At 42.8% G+C, this 10,867-nt stretch overlaps 1 protein-coding gene across 1 annotated transcript in view; it reads left to right on the top strand.

Annotated features, from left to right (window-relative positions):
- Window positions 1-6,877: 6,877 nt before the first annotated feature.
- Window positions 6,878-10,867, top strand: part of Eif3a (eukaryotic translation initiation factor 3 subunit A) — a 30,888-nt gene continuing 26,898 nt past the window's right edge. Inside the window, exon 1 of the mRNA XM_005352569.3 lies at window positions 6,878-7,079. Within this exon, the coding sequence (XP_005352626.1) occupies window positions 7,031-7,079 (49 nt within the window). The 5' untranslated portion in view covers window positions 6,878-7,030. The remainder of the gene's footprint in view (window positions 7,080-10,867) is intronic.

Here is a 10,867-nt window from a genome sequence, read left to right as displayed (position 1 = left end):
TGTAGACCAGGCTGGTCTCGAACTCACAGAGATCCGCCTGCCTCTGCCTCCCGAGTGCTGGGATTAAAGGCGTGCGCCACCACCGCCCGGCTTCGGTTCTTTCAAAAATTATTTTTTTTCATTTTAAAATTTTGTGTATAAGTGTTTCGCTTCCATGAATGTCTTATATCACTTGTGTGCTTGGTACCCCCAAGAGGCCAAAAAGCTATTGTCAGAATGCCATGGATTGGAGATACAGATGCTTGTGAGCCTCCATGTGGGTGTTGGGAATCAAATACAGGTCAGATTTAAAGGCAGCCAGTGCTTTTAACTGGTGAGCACCTCTCCAGCCTCAAATTTAGTTTTTGCAAGCTTTGTTCTTTGTTGGGTGTTAAAGCATGTACAAGGTGCACATGTTCAGAACCAGTGCTATAGGGTGCAACATGGGCTAACCCCAGGTTCACTGTGCATTTGATTTTTGTATTAAGTTTTAGCTCTGCGCATTCAGAAACCTTTTACTGCTGCCAAATATTTCGCAACTTTACCACATTCAGTTACATAATATCATAAGACTCTTTGAGCTTCAAAGTTCAGAGTTCAGGGAGGATTGAAAGAGAATGCTCTGGGAGTAGTTACTGGGAAGCAGTGGTATGTGTCTGATCTCCCCTCTGCAGGCCAGTAGGCTGAAAAAGGAACTCTTTGTGAGGGGTACGGGATGGGCATAGTGGCCAGAAAGATGGGTACAGTGATGGAATTAATGGTGTTATGGGCAAACAGCACAGGGAGTGGAGCAGCTAAGATGCCCTACAGTCAAGAAAGTTTTGGTAGTGGAAGCTTTGAGTTGGAAGTTGAAGTATTGTGTTGGCGGGGTGGGGATGATAACGAGGAAGCTTTGGACATTCAGAAAAATCACAAATAGATTTCAGTGTAGTTGCAGGCTCAGACACAGTGCAACCAGAAGCTTTGGGCAGAGAACACTTTTGTATTTGTGTTCCGCAGCTTAAGCAAATGGGAAACTGGAAGTAGATGGACAGATGCACTAAGAACTAAGGATTATATATATTGGCTTCTAGACTTGTTCTTCCTTACAGACAAAGCTGGAAACAGTTTGATTTAAAGATTTATTTAAATATTCATTTGTTAATCTCTCATGTTTAGTTTGTAAGCAACCTATCTAACTGTTGCTTTGTCAAGCATTTAGATACATCAGTGAACAATACAAACTTTTGGTTCTTTACCACTCTTAAGTATAATAAAGGGTAAGACAGTTTGTTATTAATGTTAAATATATGTATATATGTTCAGATATACATATATATATGAGAGAGAGAGAGAGAGAGAGAGAGAGAGAGAGAGAGAGAGAGAGAGAAAGAGAGAGAGAATCTCTCTTTGGCTGCCCTGGAACTCCCAGAGATCTGCCTGCCTCTGCCTCCTGAGTGCTGGGATTAAAGGCATGCCCACCAAATCCAGTTAATGTTCAGCATTTTGGCATCTAACCTAATCTAGTGCCAAGGAAGATATCTGGAGGAAGTGGCCCTTAAACAAAACCTGAATGAGAAGGTTCGTTTTAAAAACAAGGAAGGAGGCAAGGAGTTAGGTGGATGGAGGCCTTTAATCTTAGAATTTATGAGGTAGAAAACCTGCAAACAACCTAAATACTCCTCAGCCAAAGAATGGATAAAGAAAATGTGGTACATTTACACAATGGAGTACTATTCGGTGGTAAAAAAACATGACAACTTTAAATTTGCAGGCAAATGGATAGAACTAGACAAAAACATCCTGTGTGAGATAACCTAGACCCAGAAAGACAAATATAGTATGTACGCATTCATAGGTGGATACCAGACATAAAGCAAAGGATAACTAGCCTACAGTCCACAACCCCAGTGAAGCTAGAACCCTTTTACAGAAACAGATGGAAGCAGATGTGGAGATCCACAACTAAACAGTGGGCCAAACTCCTGGAGTACAACCGAAGTGAGGGAGGGATAATGTGAACAAGCGGGCCAGGTGTGGTGGCACACTCTCTTAATCACAGCATTCGGGAGACAGAGGCAGGTGGATCTCTCTGAGTTCGAGGCCAGCCTGGTCTACAGAGGGAGTTCCAGAATAGTCAAAGATACAACAGAGAAGCCCTGTCTTGGAAAATAAATAATTAAATAAAAATGAGCAAAGAGGTCAAGACCATGATGGGGAAACCCACAGAACCAGCTGACCCGAGATAGTGGGAGCTCACTGACTCTGGACTGACAACTGGGGAACCTTCACAGGACCAAACGAGGCCCCTGGAATACAGGTTACAATGGTGTAGCTTGGGCAGTGTAAGGGGTCACAGGCAATGGGACCAGGATCTAACTCTAACCCATGTACTGACTTTGTGGAGCCCACTCTCTAAGGACAGATACCTTGCTCAGCCTAGGCCAGGGGGAGGAGGCGGTAGTGGTGGTGGTGCCCTTTGGTTCTGCCTCAAGGAGGCAATGGGACAGACTTAGTTGACTTCCCAGGGGAGCCCTTAACCTCTCTGAGGAGCAGATGGGGGGTGGGGTGGGGCGAAGGGGTCGGAGCAGGAGGAGAGGAGGGTGGGGAAACTGGGATTGATATGTAAAACAAAACAAAACAAAAAAGAGGAAAAAAAAGAAAGAAAAGCAAAAAAAAAACCCAAAAAACCAAAAAAACCAAAAAACTAATTTATGAGACAGAGGGAGCTGGATCTGTTTTTGGCCAGCCAGCACTACATAGTGAGACTGCTTCAAAAAATAAAATAAAACAAAATAAAAAAGAAACTACTGGTTCCTAGTGAGGTAATGGCAGGTGTTGGGAGGACCTTTGAGAACACTGAAAGACATAGGATGTGGGCCTGGAGAGATGTTGCCTTCACAAAGCTTATGATGAGTTTGAACTGTCTTTTTCCTAGGATTGCAAAGTTCATTAAGGTAGAAAGCTAGACTATTTTGTTCACTCTTGTGACCCTTATACCTATCAAAAATGTATATCTACTATACTTGGCACATAGTAAAGTGATACTTGATAAAGATTTGTTAAAAGAGTGCTTTACTATGAATCATAGTTTATAAGTACACTGCCACATTCTTATAAATAAAATGATAAACGTGATGGTAGACATGGTGGTGCAAGCCTGTAGTTCGAGCTCACTGCAGGCTCGTGTGGGAGAATTGAAAATTCTGGGCCAGCTTGGAATTTTTTCATTGCATAGTGAGATCCTATCTCAAAAGCAAAACAAAAGAGAACAAAACCACCCTCAAAAACATTCCCTACACTGGCCCTGAAGAACCGTAGCCACAGGATCTCCAAAACTCAGGACATGGGGGCTGGAGAGATAGCTCAGTGGTTAAGAGCATTGCCTGCTCTTCCAAAGGTCCTGAGTTCAATTCCCAGCAACCACATGGTGGCTTACAACCATCTGTAATGAGGTCTGCTGCCCTCTTCTGGTTTGCAGACACACACAGACAGAATATTGTATACTGTATACATAATAAATAAATATTTAAAAAAAAACTCAGGACAACAGCAGGATATATGAGAGAAGTTTTGGTGAGGGTCTGGTTTCAATGGTGTACCAGAAGCCAGAGGCCTTGAACTGGACCAACAACTCATTGCAATGAACATTTGCAAGTAAAGCTATTTTGGCGATAGGATATACTGCATGACAAACCACAGCTCCCAATGTCATGACAAATTAATATGTGATGGAGAGTTGGAAAGATGGAGGAGCAAAGTGTTTTTGGCGTGTTTTCTTATTTACTTACTTATATTTTCTTTTGTGGGACAGGTTACAGGGGTGGAGTGTGGACATGGAAGGACCGGGAAATGACTGGGATTGGGGTACATGATGTGAAATTCCCAAAGAATCAGTTAAAAAAATTATGTTAAAAAATTCCTTACATGTATGAAAGAAACTATCCCAGGAAGTCAAAAGTAACTTGACAAGGGAAAAAAATATCAATCAGCTTTGACCATGCTTGAATAGTTTCAAACATATCTTCAAGTTGCTTGTTTCCTGATGAATGAGCATTAATTAGCAGGCAATTTTGCTTTTCTCCTGGTCCAATTAGCTCCTATCTCAAGTCTCATTGTATAAACATCTTTTTTTTTTTTTTTTTTAAATCAAGGAATTCTTTGAAAGGAGGCATTGGGTATCTTATCTCTACCACACAACATTATGGCTGCTAGAAGTTACCCAAAACCTGGTGGGGGAATATATTTACCCCTGCAATTGATAACATTGCTTACATTAACAAATAGTACCAGACTCCAAATAAATTATTGGAGATGGTGTCTTGTGTGCTGCTCAGTTAGTCTTGAACTCCTAAATTCAAGGAATCCTTCTGCCTTAGGCTTTGAGTGGTTGGGACTTCAGATACCAGCCACCATATAAATAAAGTAAAACTAATTTGACTAATTTTTTTTTTGTTTCTTTTTTTTTTTTCGAGACAGGGTATCTCTGTGGTTTTGGAGCCTGTCCTGGAACTACCTCTTGTAGACCAGGCTGGTCTCGAACTCACAGAGATCCGCCTGCCTCTGCCTCCCAAGTGCTGGGATTAAAGGCATGCGCCACCACCGCCCAGCTTGACTAATTTTATTTAATGCATTTAAGTCATCATTGGCTATTATATCACCAATGTTTCACATGCTTCAAACAATGAGAAAGGGAAAGTTATCAATATGAGGGATATTTGATTTCAGTTCATCTTTTAATTTTCTAGGGTTCATTCCACTGGGTCTACCAAATGAGTAACGCGGAAAACCCATTTACCTTTAACTTTTTTTTTTAGATTTATTAATGTGTCTGGGTATTTTGCCTTCATGTATGTAGGTGGACCATGTGTGTGCCCGGTGTTTGTAGAGGTCAGAAAGCGCTACATACCCTGGGACTGGAGTTATGGGTGGATGGTTGTAAACCACATTGTGAATGCTTGGAATCAAACCTGGATCTTCCTCAGGAGCAACAAGTTCTCTTAACTGCTGAGCCATTTCTCCAGCTCCTATTTTTTTTTTTAATCCTTTTCTGATATGATAAGCATCTTCTGATATTTAGGTCAAGTTTCCTTTTATTTTATCGTTTGCATCTTTCTTTAGCCTGTGAAGTAATTTTTATGTAATAAAAACTGCATGAAAGAACTATTTGCTCTTTATGCTTGGCTTTTAAATTTTGAGTTAATTATAATATACACAACGAAATCCCTTGATCATTCCCATAAAACAGTTGCCAAAGCATCTTAGTATTTGCTGCTCCTTTACACCAACCCTGTCTGGTATTTGCTTTGGAAGGTGAAAGCTCATGCATTTATCATGGTCTAAGCATTCTGGGGTAAGAACTCTTGAAATAAACTTTAAAACTATGTAGGGTGCCACGGGGAGGCCAGAGGTGCTGGATACCTCTGAGAGTATGAGCAGCCTGGCATGAGTGCTGGGAACTGAACTAAGGTGCTCTGCAGCCCCAGAACCCTTTTAAAGGCTGAGCCATCTCTTCAGACCCTTAAAAAGCCCTTTAACTTTTTAAATTTTATTTGAGAAATGGTTTCTCTGTGTAGCCTTGGCTCTCCTAGAACTCACTGTGTAAACTGAGCTGACCTTGAACTCAGAGCCTGCCTCCGTCTCCAAAGTGTTGGTATCAAAGGTGTGCACCACCACCGCCAAGTTTTTGATTTGAAAAGAAATTGTGGCCCCCCCCCATCTCTGCATTAAATGGAAAAACCTCATTGTGGAGACAGAAATAAGAGATGCTTTTGTGGCATGTACTGTAGTTTCCTCATTCATTGATACAGTATCTCATTAATTCACATATCCAATATTTATTATTGTAAAATGTGTAATAAACTTGCAGTCATTTATCCCACCTTTTCCTTCTGAACCTTTCTTATTATGGTGCTAGGGACTGAGGCAAGGGCCTTGTTCATGCTAGGCAATCTTCAGCCTTGAACTCAAGCTATTTCCTACCAAGAGCTTAATAATTCGACGCAGTTTAAATGGCTTTCAAGCTCTAAGCATAGTAATTAATCTCTGCACACTAAGTTTGTTAGTCAGCAATAAAAGACATGGCTTGCAATAAACCCTTTTCCCACCAACACACATTTCTTTTGTTTGTGACGTGGACTGTTATGTAAAAATCGACGACACTCGCGTTATTTTCAAACACACAAATAATCAGCTATTTTCCAGGGCCTTCTCCCTCTTATGAGGTGGCTCTGCCAGTACTAGCTTTCTCTTGAGAATCCTTGAGACACTAAACCCACAAGGATACCAAATAACTCTACTTATTAGTGTGCTCCCCTCCCCTTCCTTGTCAATCAAGCGACAGGTACCCTATTTCCCGGCGCCGAGCTCCGCATTTCCGTTAAGTAAATTCGGCCAGCGGTGGCAGCACAGGCCTTTAATCCCAGCACTCGGCAGAGGCAGGAGGCCGACCTGGTCTACAAAATGAGATCCAGCACAGCCAGAGCTACACCACACAGTGAAACCCTGTCTCGAAAAACAAAAAACAAACAAAACTCTTTCTCAGCCTTTCCTAACAGTCAGGCGAGGAGCCTGCGTAGCCAATGTGACCTTAACCTAACGCGGTCTGCCCACGCGCCATTCGCTTTGGAAGTGATTGTGGAGACACTGCCTTTTCTCTTCGCAGATCTGACAGCAAATTCCCCTTTCCCAACCCACGTTCGTTCTTTGGAGCACCGCTGTGGGTAGGAAAATGTCTCCAAGGTCCTCCCCTCCCGTGCCCCAAGGGGTACACAACTGTTCGCGCCACCCGGTACCCACCGCCACGTCAGCCCGCGCTCCACAGACGAGCGCGCCTGCGCGTGGAGAAAGTCGGAGCATGCGCAGAGGCCCGCCCCTACATCCGGGGCTCGGGCGGCGGCAGTGCCGCCGCAAGGAGATCACGTGGCTCCTTCCTTTCCGTCTCTGGCCGGCTGGGCGCGGGCGACTGCTGGCGAGGCGCGTGGAAGCTCGCGCTAGTTTCCCTCCGCCTCCTCTCCCGGTCCGGGCCACTAGGGAGTTCGCTGACACCGGGTGAGCTGAGCCTGCCGCCAAGATGCCGGCCTATTTCCAGAGGCCGGAAAATGCCCTCAAGCGCGCCAACGGTGAGTAAGGCAGCAGGTCGCGCCGCACAGGGCCGGCCTGAGGCTTGGGAGGTCGAGGGACCCGGCCCGATTCCCGGAGCCTGGGCTCTGGGGACCGGTGATCACGGCCGCCTCCACCCCGGCCGTGTCTCGGCACTGCCTCCCCGCTCAAACGGGCCGCGGCGGAAAGCGCAGATCAGGAACTGTCGCCCCGGCTTTTCTTCCCTGGCTGCCGTCTGATGCTTGCGTCGCGGGGTCTCTCCGGCCCGGCGAGCCTTCCCTTCGATCAGCCTCCCTCCGGATTTTCAGACTCGCGGGCTGCTTGGGAAGCCCCGCGCTCCCTACCGCCATCTGGGAGTGCCGGGGAGGAGGAAACATGGCTCCCTCCCGGGGACAATGCACGCGAGAACCTCGGCTCCACCTCCCGCCGGGGCCGGGAACCCGGCTAGTGTACCTCCACCCTGCCTCTCAGGCACGTCTGGCCCCAAGTCCCACGCTGCGGCCTGCTGGGTCAGGGTCCACTTCCTTTACACAGTCGCTAGTTTGCACTTCAGGCCTCTCATCTATTAACTTGTTTCCTGTGCCCTCCCTCCCCCCTATATTGATTAGGGCCAATTCGAAAGCCTATTCTGAACCACGAAAAGTTAATATTCTTTAGGGATTTAAAAATGGTTCTCCCCAGACAAGCCTCTAGAGTTGTTTCCCCAAGGTCACTTGGGAGCTTCAGGAAACTAAAACCAAGGTCTCTTGATAACCAGATCAGATTTTTTTTTTTCTTTTTTCCTTCCTCCACCGCAGCCCCACCGTCTGCTGTTTCCCTTAACATATGTGTGTTTAAGCCCTGGCCCTTGCAGGAAAGACTTGTCCTGATCTCTTTAGTTTGACATTGTGAGGTGGAAAAGTCGTATGCACATCTCTGATCTTTAAGAACTGCCTTTAAAAAAATCTTAATAATTCTGTAGCCGTCTCCCCTTTTAACTCCCAATCCAAACAGGTAAACCATGTATGTTGAGGGTTTATGTTTGGCAAGATTGTTAGAAGTGGAGGTCTTATTTTGTGAAAAGGCCATTTGAGTCAGTACTTACAAAGGAATACTGTTGATAGTCTGTCAGGAATAAAGATGTGTTGGTTACATACTTCTGAAATGTATTTCTTTTTGTGGTTAGGGAGTAATCTGGAATAGAGTAATTATGAATCCTGGAATTGTAGAATTTACTAAAACTGCAAGTTGCAGATAACTAACCTAATACTACTAACACTAATCTATATTTGAAATCAGAGGTGTAGCTAAGTTAGGACTTTTGATGTTCTGAAACTTAGAATTCCCTTGTGCTGTAGAAAAGGTGGACTTACTAGGTATAACTGTTGTATAGATGTTTATTTTATTTGTAACATTTCACCAGCGGGCACCCCCTCCCCATCGTTGTTTACTTAAAATACTATATAGTCTTTGGCCTACATACATACACAGTAACATGCTGACCTTGTTTTTTCCTGTTTGGAATCAGCATGTGAACTTAATAGTTAAATAACTTTTAAAGTAAGAAGGTTACATAATGTGTTCTATATTTGTTTTCACTGTTTCTCATTTGAAGTAGACTTGATTAATGATGAGCAAGTTGGGGAAAGTAGCAGTAAAGTACTGTGTGGGTAACATGGATTCTATTGATGTATTTTTCCAAAGGCCTGTATTGACTTCTTGTTGCAGCCCCATTAGTGTCTGAAGTAGCAAGTGGTGATGCCTTAGCTTCCAAGGGACTTGTCTGGAGCAGATTGTCTATCACATTTAGCACTGTTTAGAGGATTAAGTAGAAAAATGAAAGGGCTTTTCACATTTAAGAAATCTGTTTACTTAAATGTTTTATCTGAAGCATCTGTAACCCCAGCAATTGTTTAATAAAATAGACTTCCAGTCACACTAAGCAGTCATTTCTGAGGGAAAAATGTCAACGCCTTTTCACTTTACACACACACCCTACAACTCCTGCCTTATGAAGTTGTTATTGAAACCCTACAATTGAGAAGTAACATCTGTTGCACAGAATAGTGAAAAATGAAGGATTGATGTGAACCTTTTCATGGTTTCAATCATGTTCTAAAGGTAAACACAGAATGCTAGTAATTTCTACACTTATTCTCTTAATACATAAAATTCTGGTTTTCAGTTTCTAGAATTTTAGTCTTGGAATCATTTTAAGTGTTGAAATCCTAGCTTCATCAGGCCTTCCTACCCCATTAACGAGGAGCATTAAATCTCACAACCATGGATCATCATGAAGAGTTTGTTCTAATTTCATTGTTTTGTTTAAAAATATTCATCCCCTCCCTTATTTTTATTATTTGGGGGACAGTGCGGGTATCTGTATGATAATTTTGTGTTTTGAGACAGGGTCTCTTATGAATCCACCTAATGAGTGCTGGGGTTAATTTAAAGGTGTGCTCTATTACACCCAGTAAAATGTTTACTTAAGTGTGCTTCCTTTAGTTATTTGAGACTTTCAGAGTTAGAAAGGATAAGTTTTAAACCAGACTTAGCATTAAAGGTTTGTTTTTGTAGGGTTTTTGTTTTAGCACCAGAGTCTTATTATTAGGTGGCCCAGGTTACCATCAAACTTGATCCTGTTGCTTCAACCTTCTTCAGTGCTAATGATACAGATTTGATTCTACCACATCAAGCTTCTAAACATGACATCAAGAAACCACTCTAACAACCAACTGTAACTCCAGTTGAAGGGGATCTATCCTCTTTGACATACAAAGGCATGCTTGTGGGGCACATGCAAGCAAAACACTCATACACATAAAATAATTAAGAAATAGTATTTTTTTTAAAGTAAAGAAGCCCCAGCCGGGCGGTGGTGGCGCATGCCTTTAATCCCAGCACTTGGGAGGCAGAGGCAGGCAGATCTCTGTGAGTTCGAGACCAGTCTGGTCTACAAGAGCTAGTTCCAGGACCGGCTCCAAAACCACAGAGAAACCCTGTCTCGAAAAAAAAAAAAAACAAATAAAGTAAAGAAGCCCCAGTTCCATTTAAAAATATATATTGGGAAAGTGGATTATTCTTATATTTCCAGTGTTTTGTATTTTATCATGAGTTCATTCCTCAACTTTAACTTTATTTGTATTTCATATTGCAAACATTGAATAATAGCTTGAAAATATAAATCCTTAGTGTACAATTAGGAGTTGGGTACATGGGTATTATGCCATTTTAGTGTTGCTGTTAAAATTTTCTTTTTATTTTATCTTATTTTATGTGTATATGTGCTTTGCCTGCATGTATGTCTGTGCACTATGTGCAAGTAGTACACGCTATTAGAAGTCAGAAGAGGGTGTCAGAAAGAGTTGGTAGAGATGATGCGCGCTTCCATGAAGGTGCTGGGCATAGAACCCAGGTCTTTTAAGAGTAGCCAGTGTTCTAAATTGCTGAGCCATCTTTTAAGTCCTGCTATTATGGCTAAATTAATTCACTAAGGTGGGTTTTTCTGATAAGGACTTTCAGTTAACTAGCTTTGAAAAACACCTAGTAGCATGGAAAACAACCTTAGGCACACTTCAGGAAGAGGATAGTGCTTAAAACAGAATTTTTGGTTCTAATATAATATCTAGCTGTACTAACTTGTTTCATTTGGTAAAATTTTGAGGCAACTGTGTGTGGCTGAAATGAAGATGGTTGTTTCCACATAATGTTAAGCTTCTATTTGTTTGCTGTGAATACTATTTAATACTGTATGGGTGGTGCTAAGGTTGTTTGCCTGGCATACTGGAGGTGAGGCGCTAGGTTTGGGTTCCAGCACTGGAGAGAAAAG

Source organism: Microtus ochrogaster, chromosome 8, assembly GCF_000317375.1.
Source record: "Microtus ochrogaster isolate Prairie Vole_2 chromosome 8, MicOch1.0, whole genome shotgun sequence".
NCBI classification, from domain to species: Eukaryota; Metazoa; Chordata; class Mammalia; order Rodentia; family Cricetidae; genus Microtus; species Microtus ochrogaster.
This window is presented reverse-complemented; position numbering and strand designations above follow the sequence as displayed.